Below are 16,633 nucleotides of genomic sequence, written 5' to 3' on the forward strand. Positions count from 1 at the left end.
TCGTCTTTGCTTTGTTAATTGCAATTATGAGATAGCTTAAGTAGCGAGTAAAAAGAGATGGTTAAAACATTTGTAAAGTTTCTGGGTAAGTAATTAAAAATGTCATATGTACTTAATTTCATGGATTGAGTGACTCGTCATAACAACTCCATCTTGTGTAGGGAACAATGCTGGCACTAAGATGAAGTCATGATAATCTGACGGGAATGAAAATTAACCAGGATAGAGAATATACATCATGTTAGAGCGTGCAGATTAATTACTTGCCCACTTGGTTGCTTGAGCCCTCACCCGCGTTATCCATTGCGAAATATTAATATAATAATCAGCTAATCAATCAGATACTAAACTCAGGCCGGCCCCTTTCAATGAATCCTTCCAAGCATTGAACCAACTGGGTAAGCAGCATGTATATGAGATGTCTTGGCACACACGCAACCGGCATGCTCTAACATAGATTGAGAGAGAGAGAAAAAAAGATAGTAACGGAGAAGGTAACCGTTCAACCTATGTGGAATTAAACCTTTGGCATCATGTATGACATTTAGCTTATTACTTCTTCATTACTCACTCTATCCATAACATATTTTGCCAGACAGTATCTGCATGTAACACTGAATGAACCTGGAAAATTATATCATTGTACGGCATGTACGAGGGTTATTCGAAAAGTAAGGAACGATCGATCACGAAATGGAAAATGCAATGAAAATCTGATGAAGCTTTGCGCAGATAAAATGGGCACTAGTATACCTGTCCATCGCATCATGTCACTCTTTTCAGCTCTGAGCTCACAGTGCGAACGAAAATATGGCTAGAAAGTAGCGTCTCCCACCAAGTATAAGGACCTGGCGAAAGAATTCGCCTGAAGCTATGCCATCCACATAACATAACTGTCATGCGGTTTCGTTCTGCACGACTATTTTCGGCCGCACTCTGCAGGGGCAATGAAGATGCTCCTGCAGCATTTTCGATCGGACTTGTTTGATCACCCACAGTACAACCTGTAACTGGCTACCCCTGAGGTGAATGAACCGCTGGCTGTGAAGACACTATTTTGACACAGACAACATGCTGCAGCCGAGAGTAGAAAACTGTCGAAAAGCACTGGCGGCTGTCTATAACGAGGGAATTGAAAAGTTGGTACAACACTACGGCAAATATCTAAGTCTGAGCGGCGACTGTGTAGCTGGAAGGTGTAGCTAACAGTTGCAAATAAAACAGATTTTCACTGAGGTTTCCATGTCGCGACCTGTCGTTCATTACTTTCCGAATAGCCCTCGTGGTTTAGGAGATATGACGTCATCAACGTCGAGAAAAGTGAAAAGCTGATTTTTCTTAAACTGGAGGACTAAGTACTCAGCTTTTACTGATTCAGTGATCGAGTTTTTTAAGGAATCAGGGTGGGGTTGTATTGTATATTAATTGGGGACCTAGAAACGACGGAGAGGCTCCGTCCCTGCCGCAGCTGCAGTGCTCAATATTCTGCGGTTTGGCCCCCAGTGGACCCCCCAGGGAACGTCTCATACCAGACGAGTGTAACGCCAATATCTGCGTGGTAGAGTAACAGTGGTGTACGCCTACATGGAGAACTTGTTTGTGCAGCAATCGCCGACATGGTGTAACTGAGGCGGAATAAGGGGAACCAGCCCGCATTCGCCGAGGCAGATGGAAAACCACCTAAAATCTATGCACAGACTGGCCGGTTCACCGGACCTCGACATAAAGCAGACGGGCGGATTCGCGCCGGGGACCAGGCACTCCCACCCACCCGTAAAGCCGTGCGTTAGACAGTACGGCTAACCGGGCGGGCTTGGGTGGGGTTACTAGTGAGAACTATTGGAGCAGGCATGTTGGCGCTATATAATACGTTAGCAGGCTGAGCATTACGTCCCAAGCTTCCTCTCACTCCCTGGACGTCAGACGCTATCACTTGCTCTGCTGGTGTTGACTTGGTGGGACTGAGGCCTGGCCGCGCGGGATTAGCCGAGCGGTCTAGGCGCTGCAGTCATGGACTGTGCGGCTGTTCCTGGCAGAGGTTCAAGTCCTCCCTCAGGCATGGGTGTGTGTGTTTGTCCTTAGGATAATTTAGGTTAAGCAGTGAGTAAGCTTAGGGACTGATGACCTTAGCAGTTCCGTTCCATAAGATTTCACACACATTTGAACATTTTGAACATTTGGATTGTGCCCTGCTGCAGGTGCTCCTGTTGCTCGCCGCCTGCCTGTGTGCCCGCACCACGGTGAGCGCCGCCCCCACCACCACGGAGGCGACCCCTGCGGACGCCGTCACCACGACGCCCTCTCCTGCAGAGAACGCTGCGGACGAGGAGAGAGAGGCCGTCGTCCCAGAGGAGCCGGTGTCCGACAACACCGCCCTCGAGTCGGAGAAGGACGTCGAGGTCGAGGTACGTCACTCACTGCTTTATTTCTATCCTTTCACTCCCTCATATCAGGAACGTTTGCTGGACCTGTCGGATGGAAAACAGTCTAACGAACGCACATTATGGATAGGTGGTAAATCGAAGAAAGATGAAAGTAGTGAGGAGTAACAGAAATGATGTTAGCGATAAAATACAAATCCGAGACCATGGACAAAGAGAGAAAAGAGATATAAACCCACGGCGGATGAACCAAGGAGGACACGAAAAGTAGACTAACCTAGTCAAAGGAGGCACAGGTGTCCAAAAGAAATCTGCTACTATTAAACACAGGTCTACATCTACATCTACATTTATACTCCGCAAGCCACTCAACGGTGTGTCGCGGAGGGCACTTTACGTGCCACGGTCATTACCTCCCTTTCCTGTTCCAGTCGCGTATGGTTCGCGGGAAGAACGACTGCCGGAAGGCCTCCGTACGCGCTCGAATCCCTCTAATTTTACATTAGTGATCTCCTCGGGAGGTATAAGTAGGGGGAAGCAATATATTCGATACCTCATCCAGAAACGTGCCCTCTCGAAAGCTGGCGAGCAAGCTACACCGTGATGCAGAGCGCCTCTCTTGCAGAGTCTGCCACCTGAGTTTGCTAAACATCTCCGTAACGCTATCACGGTTACCAAATAACCCTGTGACGAAACGCGCCGCTCTTCTTTGGATCTTCTCTATCTCCTCCGTCAACCCGATCTGGTACGGATCCCACACTGATCAGCAATACTCAAGTATAGGTCGAACGAGTGTTTTGTAAGCCACCTCCTTTGTTGATGGACTACATTTTCTAAGGACTCTCCCAATGAATCTCAACCTGGCACCCGCCTTACCAACAATTAATTTTATATGATCATTCCACTTCAAATCGTTCCGCACGCATACTCCCAGATATTTTATAGAAGTAACTGCTACCAGTGTTTGTTCCGCTATTATATAATCATACAATAAAGGACCCTTCTTTCTATGTATTCGCAGTACATTACATTTGTCGATGTTAAGGGTCAGTTGCCACTCCCTGCACCAAGTGCCTATCCGCTGAACATCTTCTTGCATTTCGCTTCAATTTTCTAACGCCGCAACTTCTCTGTATACTACAGCATCATCCGCGAAAAGCCGCATGGAACTTCCGACACAATCTACTACGTCATTTATATATATTGTGAAAAGCAATGGTCCCATAACACTCCCCTGTGGCACGCCAGAGGTTACTTTAACGTCTGTAGACGTCTATCCATTGATAACAACATGCTGTGTTCTGTTTGCTAAAAACTCTTCAATCCAGTCACACAGCTGGTCTGACATTCCGTAGGCTCATACTTTGTTTATCAGGCGACAGTGCGGAACTGTATCAAACGCCTTCCGGAAGTCAAGGAAAATAGCATCTACCTGGGAGCCTGTATCCAATATTTTCTTGGTCTCATGAACAAATAAAGCGAGTTGGGTCTCACACGATCGCTGTTTCCGGAATCCATGTTGATTCCTACAGAGTAGATTCTGGGTTTCCAAAAACGACATGATACGCGAGCAAAAAACATGTTCTAAAATTCTACAACAGATCGACGTCAGAGATATAGGTCTACAGTTTTGCGCATCTGCTCGACGACCCTTCTTGAAGACTGGGACTACCTTTGCTTTTTTCCAATCATTTGGAACCTTCCGTTCCTCTAGAGACTTGCGGTACACGGCTGTTAGAAGGGGGCAAGTTCTTTCGCGTACTCTGTGTAGTTTGAGAAAGAAATTGTCTGAGAATGCACTAGTGGCATTCAATAATTAATGCAACACATTTTTCTGCAAGGACCTTGATTTTATTCAGGATTCCAAGACACCACAGTATTATTCCCCACTGTTTCGGCTATAAAACCCTATTTTTCAACATAATCTCCATTGAATGCGACATCCTTACGCCACCTTACTGGGAAGGCCGATATGCCGGCATGGTACCACTCTGCTGGTCAAAGTCAGAGCCAACTTTTTGCTGCATCAACAACCTCCCCATCAGCACTGCTTTCAGCCGAGTGCATCCATGATTGCGCCGAACATATGGAAGTCGGAATGTGCGAGATCTCGGCACACTCCTTAGAGTACTCCAAGTGATGGACGAGTGTGTCAACACTAATAACAGAAACGTTCACTTCAGCAACCATGTGTTTCATTGTCATCAGTCGATCACTTCCAATGAGAGTGTCCGCACGTTCCAACACTGAAAGAGTAACGGCTGTGTGCGGTGGGCTTGCACGCGAGAGAATGTACAGGACTGCGGGACCTTGTTGCGGTGAGAACAGACGCCTCGCCCAACGATTTATCGTGCTTTTCTTCACTGCCAGATCTCCTTAGACATTCTGTAAGCGCCTACGAACATCTGCGATGCTCTAGTTTAACGCCAAAGACCAAAAAAGAAAACTCAATGGCCGGCCGGAGTGGCCGTGCGGTTCTGGGCGCTACAGTCTGGAGCCGGGCGACCGCTACGGTCGCAGGTTCGAATCCTGCCTCGGGCATGGATGTGTGTGATGTCCTTAGGTTAGTTAGGTTTAGGTAGTTCTAAGTTCTAGGCGACTGATGACCTCAGAAGTTAAGTCGCATAGCGCTCAGAGCCATTTGAACCAAAACTCAATGACAGGTCTCTCCTTGAAACGCACCTCTGTCACAGACGGCAGTTTGAATGCTACATACTGCGCCCCCACCTATCGGAAATTCATAAAACTACAGGAGCTGAAGCAGGAATATTTCAAAAACTTTTTTTACAGAAACTGGCCTAGAAAAGGAATGTTATAGTACTTATTGAACTATTCTCGTACGTTTGAAGCATAGCATTGTGTGGTAGAGAATGATGGACAGTGTGAATACTGGAAAAGATGAAATTCGAAGGGTTTTGGCTGTAGTGCCACACAAGGATGATAAGAAATTATGTTTCCTGTCGAATATGCGAGAATAGGAATATGTGGGAAACACTGACAAGAAGAAGAGATAGGATGATAGGAAATGTATAAAGACATCGGGGAAAAATTTCCATCCCACTAGAGGGAGCTATAGGAGGTAAAAACTGTAAGAGGAGGCAGAGACTGGGGTGCCCCGTCAGAACGAAAAAAGCTACGAGGCAGGGTCTATTAAAGATAGAGAAAAGTTAGGCTGGTGGTTTTAATGCTTCGGGTGCTCTACTTAGTCCCCTCTCACTTGAGTATAACGCGCAGAACGCTCACACATCCACGTGATTCTGTCAGGAACGTCCTTCTCTGGGAAGTTGTTCTACTCGATTGTCACATTGGCTTCAATGCCGGTCATGTCATCAAAGTCTTGACCCTTCGTGTGACTTTATGCACTTTGACCCTTTATCGCAGGATAGCATTGGTAAGACCAAATCTTATCATGTGCGATGATTTTTTCCACAAAAGACTGCTCGACGTTTTGCATTTCAGTCGATTTGAGACATGCGTCACGCGTCGTTGTTTTTGCCCAGGAGACTTAGCACACACTTCTCAATTCTTTAACACATTCTGAAGGCTGCCTTGAATGCTCCGTTTACAGATATTACTCCACTGCAATTTGTGATGTAACAACGTTGACACACTACGGCCGCATGTCTATTACTTAACACAGCCTGCCCGCAACTGAGTGGAATGGCTAGTTCAAACTGACACCGTAGTACCGCGCTGACACCGCTTCTACACCAGGCACAAATTCAGCACGGAAACTTGTTGGACGGAGAGAGAGAGAAAGAGAGAGAGAGAGAGAGAGAGAGATTCTAATTCTAGTAACTTAATAGTTCATGGACGAACTAATCGAAGAGCAGGCGTGCAATTCAAGGGCTTGCACCACGCCGTTGAGCCGCAGGAAATTATTATCTCAGAAGTAACAAGTAAGACGACGTAGCAAGCAATTCACAATAGAAACCATGAAACCTGGACACTATTCATGAAAAGCTATGTTCGGAGGACAGATCTGATCTCAGAGGCACAGGTGGAGCTCCTACATCAGTAACTCGGCTCTCATGGCATTACATCACGTCTGCTGCTTACGTGCGACAGGTGCGGAAGCGGTATGTTACGAGGGATTTGAAAGATGTTCCCAGCTTGTTTGCACTTTCGCCTCTGCCACTAACGGTGTGAACTGTGAAACGTTGTGGAAAACCTTGCGGCCACATAGAGATATGCGACATTCTCAATTGTTGCTCGCTATAGACGCTCACTCAGCTTCACAAGTGTAACGATGACATGTTAAAATCTATCCTCAAAATATGTTTCTATCTTACGGCGTAATTCTGCCTTTGGTAAGACGATTACACTGACACGACTAATTTCTCCGAATCGTTCCACCGAGCGAGGTGGCGCAGTGGTTAGCACACTGGACTCGCATTCGCGTCCGGCGATCCTGGTTTAGGTTTTCCGTGATTTTCCTAATTCGCTCCAGGCAAATGCTGGGATGGTTCCCTTGAAAGGGTACGGCCGACTTCCTTCCCCGTCCTTCCGTAATCCGATGAGACCGATGACGTCGCTGGTTGGTCTCTTCCCCCAAAACAATCCAACCCGAATCAATCTTCATGCTGAGCTCTGCCGTACTTCTGTAAATTAGTCTCTCTTTCCTATATCTACCAGTTGTACGGAGTCCGCTATTCTTTATGATTTAGGAAATTTATTTTAACTTTGAGGCAGCATGCCCATTAGTAACCTGAGGAACGCAAGCAATGTAAGCCATCCGTCTTAGAATCGTCTAAATATTTTCCTGTGTATTACCGTTTTTTTTTTTTTACTGTTTATGCATCGTAATTTCTGAGGAGGAGATTGGACACCAGTTCATCATTTACCTAAATGACAGATGAAAACCCTCTAAGGAACCACATCCAAGGTGTGAGTGTATCAGACCTATGGTCGTTTCCACTAAATTAAGACTCCTTTCCTTTAGCACAATCTTCACCGTTATTTCCGATGGAGAATTTTATTTGTTTGTCCGCCGTTGAAAGTGTTTTACTGGAAATAGTTCCACGTTTTTTGTTGTTGTTGTCTCAGTCTGATGTTTGATACAGGTCTCCATGCTAGCCTGTTCTCTGAAAGTTTCTTCTCTCCTTATCTACCTTGGTCTCCCTCTACAATTTTTAGCCCCACGCTTCCATCCATTACTATACTGACAATTGCTTGTTCCCTCAGGATGTGTCCTGTCAACTGTTCCCAGGTGGCGGTCGCTACTATATTTGCCATAACGGAGGTGAGTGTTACTGCATACTTGATCACCTTGAATTGCTTGAGCTTGTAAAGCAGAGAAACTGACATCTTTTTCGGTATCTGTTGTGTCAAATTCTTATTTTCTACAAAGACGTTATTTTGGAACGTTATGGACTGACACCTGTAATCAGTTCGTGTTTGATCTTGAGTGAGTTATAATGTGCAGATACACTATGTGATCAAAAGTATCCGGACCCCTGGCTGAAAATGACTTAAAGGCTCGTGGCGCCCTCCATCGGTAATGCTGGAATTCAATCTGGTGTTGGCCAACCCGTAGCCTTGATGACAGTTACCACTCTCGCAGGCATACGTTCAGTCAGATGCTCGAATGTTTCTTAGGGAATGGCAGCCCAATCTTCACGGAGTGCTGCTCTGAGGAGGGGTATCGATGTCGGTGGGTGAGGCCTGGCACGACGTCGGCGTCCCAAACCATCTCGAAGATCTTCTATAGGATTCAGGCCAGGACTCTGTACAGGCCAGTCCATTACAGCGATGTTATTGTCGTGTAACCACTCCGCCACAGGCCGTTCATTATGAACAGGTGCACGATCGTGTTGAAGGATGCAGTCGCCATCCCCGAACAGCTCTTCAACAGTGGGAAGCAAGAAGGTGGTTAAAATATCAATTTAGGCCTGTGCTGTGATAGTGCCACGCAAAACAACAGGGGTGCAAGCCCCCTCCATGAAGAACACGACCACACCATAACACCACCGCCTCCGAATTTTACTATTGGCACTACACACCCTGGCGGATGTTCACCGGGCATTCACCATACCCACACCCTGCCATCGGATCGTAATATTGTGTACCGTGATCCGTCACTCCACACAACGTTTTTCCACTGTTCAATCGTCCAATGTTCACGCTCCTTACATCGAGCGATCGTCGTTTGGCATTTGCCGGCGTGATGAGTGGCTTATGAGCAGCCCCTTGACCATAAAATGCAAGTATTCTCACCTCCCGCCTCACTGTCATAGTAGTTGCAGCGGTTTGGAATTCCTGTGCGATTGTCTGGATAGATGTCTGCCTATTACACATTACTACCCCCTTCAACTCTCAGTCAACAGACGTGGTCGGCCTGTACGCTTTTGTGTTGTACATGCCCCTTCACTTTACAACTTTACTGTCACGTCGGAAAGAGTTAACCTAAGAATGTTTAAGAGTGTGAAATCTCGCATACAGATGTATGACACAAGTGACACCCAATCACCTGACGAAGTTCGAAATCCGTCAGTTATACGGAGCGCCCCATTCTGCTCTCTCAAGACGTATAATGACTATTGAGGTCGCTGATATGGAGTACCTGGCAGTAGGTGGCAGCACAGTACACCTAATATGAAAAACATATGTTTCTGGGTGGTGTCCTGATACTTTTGATCACATAGTGTATTTTTTCCTATTTGTTATTGATTATATCGATGATTTGTAAAACTGAGTTTTAAAAGAAGTGTTTTTGACTCATTTTAATGCTGAAGACTGTTACAAGATAATTAAAAATACGTTACCAAATGGGCCTTAGCAATAAATATGAGGGCTATTCGATAGGTCACAAAGTGGAAACCACAGTGAAAATTAGTTTCATCTTGTAGTTACATCTTTAAGGGGGGTAGGACGTCAAACGGGCCGACTTGGAGCAGGAGAGGCACCACAGAACATTTTAATTTCGACTGTCTATACTTTTACAAATAAATTCATAAAACTTTGTCAGCATGACCAGGAAGTATTCAGAATTCACACTCATCGCAGTGCAAGTTCGAAAACATAACAGAATGATTTTTGTTACATGTGAAATTTCATCATTTTTTTCACTTACTAATGTCAGTACTTGTTGCTATAGGTACACTTTTCTTCATACGTAAGAGAGATTCTTCGATGAATTTTGCACAGCATACAAACCATACTTAATGATGTATGAAACTCTAGAATTTTCCAAACCTATTAAAAACTGTGGTAAAAATTGAGGTAATTAACTACAAAATTTGTGTTTTTTCTAAACATGAAGTTTAAAATACAACAGCTCATTCTTTTTTCATAAATTACATAAATTCTAGAGTTTCATACACCTGTAATTATGGTATGTATGCTGTGCAAAATTCATCGAAGAATCTCTCTTACTTATGAAGAAAAGTGTACCTATAGCAACAACTGCAGCCATTAGTAAGTGAAAAAAATGATGAAATTTCGCATGTAAAAAAAATTTATTTTGTTATGTTTTCGAACTTCCACTGCAATGAGTGTGAATCCTGAATCCTCCCTGGTGATGCTGACACAGTTTTATGAACTTATTTGTAAAAGTATAGACACTGGAAATTAAAATGTCGTGTGATGCCTCTTCTGCTCCAAGTCGGTCCATTTGACGTCCTACCCCCCTTAAATAGTTGTCGCTTCGACGTAGACTTTTTTCGTGGCGTTGTAAAGACTTTCCAGTACCGTCGTCACATAAAGCAGCCGCCTGTGCCTTCCGCCAATTCTCTGCAGTGGTCTGCCTTTCATTGTTTGTGCCAAAGTGTTGTCTTCGTAGCCAGCGTTTGATCTGAGGAGAGATGAACAACGGAGGCAGCCAATTAAGGACTGTATTGTGGGTGATCGAACATTTCCCATCGAAAACCCTGCAAGAGCGCCTTCATTGCCCATGCAGAATGCGGCTGAAAATTATCTTGGAGAAAGAAACGCATGACATGTATGTTATGTGGGCTGCATAGATTCAGGGGAAATTTCTCACAAGATCCACATACTTGGCGGGAGACACTGTTGTTTTGGGCATTTCTGGGTGATCACTTGGCGCTCTGAACTGAAAAGAGCGACGTGAAGCGATTGACAGGCACACTAAAGACACTGCCCAACACATCTGTCCAAAGTTCCATCGGATTTTCACAGTGGTTTCCATTTCGCGCCAGAACGGACCTTACTTTCCGAATACCCCTCATATACAGTTACCGCTGAGTTAAAGCCATATCTGAGTATTCCACTAATGACCCCAACCTCTGTCACAACCGACCCTGGCATGGGGGCCTGATGTGATAAAATAATACGTCATCTAGAATTGGTCCTGTGAAATAGCTGTTGCATCTAGGAATAAACTTTCGGAATTGATATGAACACAGATGTACACACAAAGATAATTGTGACATAGAGGTGACACTACAGACGGAAATATAAAAATTATCACAATCGTATCCAGTTTGCCCTTCGAGATTTCAGCACCGTTTTCCTAGCTATTTATTACACTGTTGTCGATATTTCGTTTGAGACACCCTCGCAGAAATTGAAGCTGTACCTGACCCAGATAATTGGGAATTAAGGAAAATGGGAAGGACCACGCCCACAAATCAACTCGCTGTTATTTCATGTAAATAACAATTTATTGATTTATTACTTTTGAATACATTGTTGGAGTGAACAGTGATCAATGTGTTACAAATATTTTCTATCAAAAACAGTCTTGATCACAATTTATTTATTACGGTGATCGGTTTCGACCACTACTGTGGTCATCTTTAGACCAATGAGTAAGAATGTCCTTCTGGTGGAGAATCAGCAGTAGTGATTCTCCAGGAGTAGGAGGTTCTTTCTCATTGGTCTGAAGATGACCACAGTAGTGGTCGAAACCGATCACCGTAATAAATAAATTGTGATCAAGACTGTTTTTGATAGTAAACTTAAAATTTAACTTAACATCAAAGAAATAACTACTGAAATTTAAATCATAAGGCCACATTTTAAAAGAAATATAACATACTTTTAATAATTATAATACGAAAAGAGGAAGATATGTAAAAGTTCAGGTGAAATTTGCAGTTTAAATCTTGAGGCCAGAGTCTGGAGGAATATAACATGCTTTTTTAATAATAATAATAACAGGAAAAGTTCAGGTGTAATTTGCAGATTAAATCTTAAGGCCACAGTTTGGACTAATATGATTACAAAGTTACTCTTTTCAGACTACTGTAGTCAAACGAAGCCACACTTAATACTCATCTCGAGTAAGGTGTCGGCGCTGCATGGACGCAAGTGGTGGCTTGAGATGGTAATTTTTTAAACAAACAGTCGGATGGAGTATCCGGCAGATCGGTCCAGGGTGAAGCAGGTGAACCAGGCTGCGAGCAACATGAAGCGGCAGTCCGTAGAACCCGATGAACTGCGGTGTCACTAACCAACGATCGGAAGACCCCGAAGTAGCCCCTCTGCACAGCCGGACGCCCCACTAGCTGGCGGACACGAGGAAGCCAAGCCCCACCAACCGACCTAAACGCCCCACACAGCCAAAGTCCAACAACCAATTTCCTGTGTCGGACGGATGCGCCTTTCGCTGACCAACTTGGCTCAAACAGCCCAACATAGCTCTCACATAGCGACCCGATGTCACAAATAACTCTGCTCTAACGTGCAACTCCGGTGCCTAAGACCAACTGTCTCTCCCTCCCAGAGACATGCCGCCAGCACTTCCTCCTAGGCCGACTTCGACCAAAGACAGAAAATAAACAGACAGTAAATGAAAACTGTGTGCCGGACCGAGACTCGAACTCGGGACCTTTGCCTTTCGCGGACAAATGCTCTACCATCTGAGCTACCCAAGCACGACTCACGCCCCGTCCTCACAGCTTTACTTCTGCGAGTATCTCGTCTCCTACCTTCCAGAGTGAAAATCTCATTCTGGAAACATCCCCCAGGCTGTGGCTAAGCCATGTCTCCGCAATATCCTTTCTTTCAGGAGTGCTAGTTCTACAAGGTTCGCAGAAGAGCCTCTGTGAAGTTTGGAAGGTAGGAGACGAGGTACTGGCAGAAGTAAAGCTGTGAGGACGGGGCGTGACTCGTGCTTGGGTAGCTCAGTTGGTAGCGCACTTGCCCGCGAAAGGCAAAGGTCCCGAGTTCGAGTCTCGGTCGGGCACACAGTTTTAATCTGCCAGGAAGTTTCATATCAGCGCACACTCCGCTACAGAGTGAAAATCCCATTCTAGTACAATATATGTTAAAAAATGACGAAATTCCTCCAGCTGTATTATGGTGTTGGTTTTATTGGCGACTAGTTTCGATGTTGTTACAACATCATCTTCAGGCCAATACTTGTTGACGGCAACTGTATTTGTCTAACACTAGTAGTCAGTCGTGAGATAGGCGTGTGATGGAACACTCCTGTCTCACCACTGACTACTAGTGTTACACACATACAGTTGCCGTCAACAAGTATTGGCCTGAAAATGATGTTGTAACAACATCGAAACTAGTCGCCTATAAAACCAACACCTTAATACAGCTGGAGGAATTTCGTCATTTTTAACATAGATAGTAAACTGGAGCCGGTGCCGCCAGACAAGACCAAACCGAAGTAAAGTATGACACCACGGCTTAGTACCAACAGGGAAGCACAAATGCTGTGTGGTGACTGGAGTCTCTGTTGACAGGTGAAGAGCGACGACTCTAGCAAAGACAAGCGCACCATCGAGGGCCAGCTGTCGTACGGCGGCGGCGGCAACGCCCTGGGCGGCTTCGGCCTCAACCCGCAGCTGCAGACCTACTACCAGCAGTACGCCCGCGGACTCTTCCAGCAGGAGCCCAAGAAGTTCCAGCACTACTACTACAAGGGTGAGTCTGTCCGCACACGCCGTTGCGTCTCTGTGTAGGCACGTGGTACTTGTACAAATCTCTTTCGTACATTGGTCGAGCGATACTCGCAAGGAAAACGCCCCATCGCATCACCCCCAGATTAACAAGGAGAGGCCACGACGTTTGGAACGCGCAATTTTCTCAATAAGCGTTATTGAGAAAATCGCAAGATACTTTCGGTCGTCAAATATACCGGGTGATCAAAAAGTCAGATTTGAAAACTTAATAAACCACGGAATAATGTAGATAGAGAGGTAAAAATTAATACACATGCTTGGAATGAGATGAGCTTTTTTATTAGAACAAAAAACAAACAAAGTATTGCTTGACGCGTGAAAGATCTCATGCACGCGTCGTTTGGTGATGATCGTGTGCTCAGCCGCCACTTTCGTCATGCTTGGCCTCCCAGGTCCCCAGACCTCAGTCCGTGCGATTACTGGCTTTGGGGTTACCTGAAGTCGCAAGTGTATCGTGATCGACCGGCATCTCTAGGGATGCTGAAAGACAACATCCGACGCCAATGCCTCACCATAACTACGGACATGCTTTAGAGTACTGTTCACAACATTATTCCTCGACTACAGCTATTGTTGATGAATGATGGTGGACATATTGAGCATTTCCTGTAAAGAACATCATCTCTGCGTTGTCTTACTTTGTTATGCTAATTATTGCTATTCTGATCAGATGAAGCGCCATCTGTCGGACATTTTTTGAACGTTTGTATTTTTTTGGTTCTAATAAAACCCATGTCATTCCAAGCATATGTGTCAATTTGTACGTCTCTATCTACATTATTCCGTGATTTATTCAGTTTTCAAATTTATACTGTCTTTTTGATCACCCGGTATACCTATCCAGAATGTGGCGGCAGCCGAGTGGGTAGCGTTCAAGCCCCGTAATCGCTTGATCAAGTCCCGTTCGTAGTTTGATTTTTAACACAGTCATTTTCTTTACTATTTATATTACAATTGATACAATTGGAAAAATACGTGTAATCGGACGAACTTTTATTAAATTTACAATGTTATTTGGCAGTCTACAATTTTTTCTTGTCACAAATAATATAATATTCGTAACTATCGACTAGTAAACGACCAAACGCATAAAGTGATGCTGAAAATGAATGTTTATCCGTGATTTGAGAAATCCCTTATACCTGGAAGGAGCCCGACACTGTTTGTTACCACCAAGTTTTGACCGGCACAGACGGCTTTCGAAAGATGTACAATTAATCGTAGCTTTCGACATTACGAGTACAATGGCAGGATCGTATTTTTCGTAAAAACATGGAAAACATAAAGTTAAATGGCACCAGCTGCATTGAATAAATGCTGTTTCCGAATACGCAAGGTCTTTTGAGGTTTTTCGTGGAAAAACAAACCTCGTTCACATCTTCAAAAACCTCTCTTTCGGCCGATAATTTGGAAGCAAACCATGCATAACGCAGCATTTCCTCAAATATCGGCCCTGATAATTGCTCACGCAGTATCGAGTGTATTTTAATAGCGTCTTCACGAGAGTCAATTTTTCGTTCTTTTTCGATTAAATATGAACAGTTTTGAAGACACGGACAAGCATATATTTTCAGTATCACTTTATGCGTTTGCTCGTTTACTAGTCGATAGTTGGGAATATTATAATATTTGTGATAATAAAAATTTGTAGACTGTCAAATAACATTGTAAATTTAATAAAATTTTATCCGATTACACGTATTTTTCCCATTATATCAATTTTACTATAAATAGTAAAGAAAATGACTGTGTAAGAAATAAAAAAAACTGAAGAACGGGACTCGATCCAGCGATTACGGGGCTTGAACGCTACCCACTCGCCTGGTGCCGCTTCATGTAAAAATGGCCACGCACAGGTATATATTTGACGATCGAAATTATCTTGTAATTTTCTCAATAACGCTTGAGAAGTACGCGCTACTGCTTACACATTTTGTTGTCCTAATGGAGTACTACAAGTGAACGAAGTTTGAAGTAAACGTCGTGGCCTCCCCTTGTTAGTGGTAAGATGGCGCAGTGGATAGTGCATCAAGAACTGAACACAGATTAAGCATGGAAACAGGAAGAAGGTATACTGAACTATGAAAAATAACAGAAACAGTGAAGGGTTGAAGAACGAGACTGACAATAAGGAACAGCGTGGGATAGTAATGGCGTCGTGGGTAAATGCTCCTGCCTTTTTGGGCTGCCCAGACCCGATCCGTGTTCAAAACTCCATACTGCCAATTTTTTTTTTCACAACATTATGAACTGTCCATCTGGTCACTGAAATGTTTGATCTCTTTCTTGGAGTCTTGGCAGCTCTCATACTACACATTTGTTATAGAATATGCGTCATGTGGTAAGAATACATTAGCGTCGCAAGTAAATGTGATGAATAGCGAGAGTACGCGAGATATCACATAGACGTCTCACAGAAATGAAAACAACAAATAAGCGGGTGTGAACTATGTTACAACAAAGGAATGCAAAACTTCCAAAACGGAACGCAACTTCAAACACGTTAAAAGCATATGTTTTGACAGAGCACAGAAACTGTGTGATTATAAAAACGTTGCGTTCATTTGTTGCAGATTATGTAACAAAGTATTATGTTATCGTCATTTCGTTGCGAGTGATCACATTCACACTCACACGAACATCTATATCCGACAAGGAGGTATACCTCACTTACTTACCTTTCGTAAGGGTTAGGTGCATCGATAGCAGATTCCTATTGTGCGACACACGTACTGTCACTAGTGCCATGCCGGCCGGTGTGGCCGTGCGGTTCTAGGCGCTTCAGTCTGGAACCGTGTGACCGCTACGGTCGCGGGTTCGAATCCTGCCTCAGCCATTGATGTGTGTGATGTCCTTAGGTTAGTTAGGTTTGAGTAGTTCTAAGTTCTAGGGGACTTATGACCACAGATGTTAAGTCCCATAGTGCTCAGAGCCATTTGAACCATTTGAACTAGTGCCATGCATGACACAACAAACGTATTTGCCAATGCAGGATTCTGTTGACTTGTCGCCTTGTCATCAAACATTTGGGTTCCCATTCGAAAGCCACATCCTTTTGGCTGCTAATAGAGTACTAATGCAGAATCAGATGCCATTATAAGTATCTTCCTTATACCTTGCTGTTGCAAACGGACGTTACACCACTGAAATAGACACAAATTTCAATAAAGCCAACAGCGGAAAAAAGGCACATCGGGGATCTGAACGCAGGTCGTCCGTATGGAAGTCCAACACCGAAACCACATAACCACGACATCATTTCTGCTCCCGTCTGCTCAAAATTGCACTTCTTGCACCATTCACTGTTTCTATTTTGTTTTGTTTTCACTGTTCAGTACAACTTGCCCATGTTTTCATGCTTGATCTGTGTTC

The 16,633-nt window shown here is 44.3% G+C and overlaps 1 protein-coding gene across 1 annotated transcript in view; it reads left to right on the forward strand.

Moving 5' to 3' along the window:
- Nucleotides 1-16,633, forward strand: part of LOC126424888 (ras-interacting protein RIP3-like) — a 67,673-nt gene that overhangs the window by 27,067 nt on the left and 23,973 nt on the right. The window contains exons 2-3 of the mRNA XM_050087721.1: nucleotides 2,199-2,405; nucleotides 13,043-13,223. Of these exons, the coding sequence (XP_049943678.1) occupies nucleotides 2,199-2,405; nucleotides 13,043-13,223 (388 nt within the window). The remainder of the gene's footprint in view (nucleotides 1-2,198; nucleotides 2,406-13,042; nucleotides 13,224-16,633) is intronic.

This window comes from Schistocerca serialis, chromosome 10 (genome assembly GCF_023864345.2).
Source record: "Schistocerca serialis cubense isolate TAMUIC-IGC-003099 chromosome 10, iqSchSeri2.2, whole genome shotgun sequence".
Taxonomy (NCBI): domain Eukaryota; kingdom Metazoa; phylum Arthropoda; class Insecta; order Orthoptera; family Acrididae; genus Schistocerca; species Schistocerca serialis.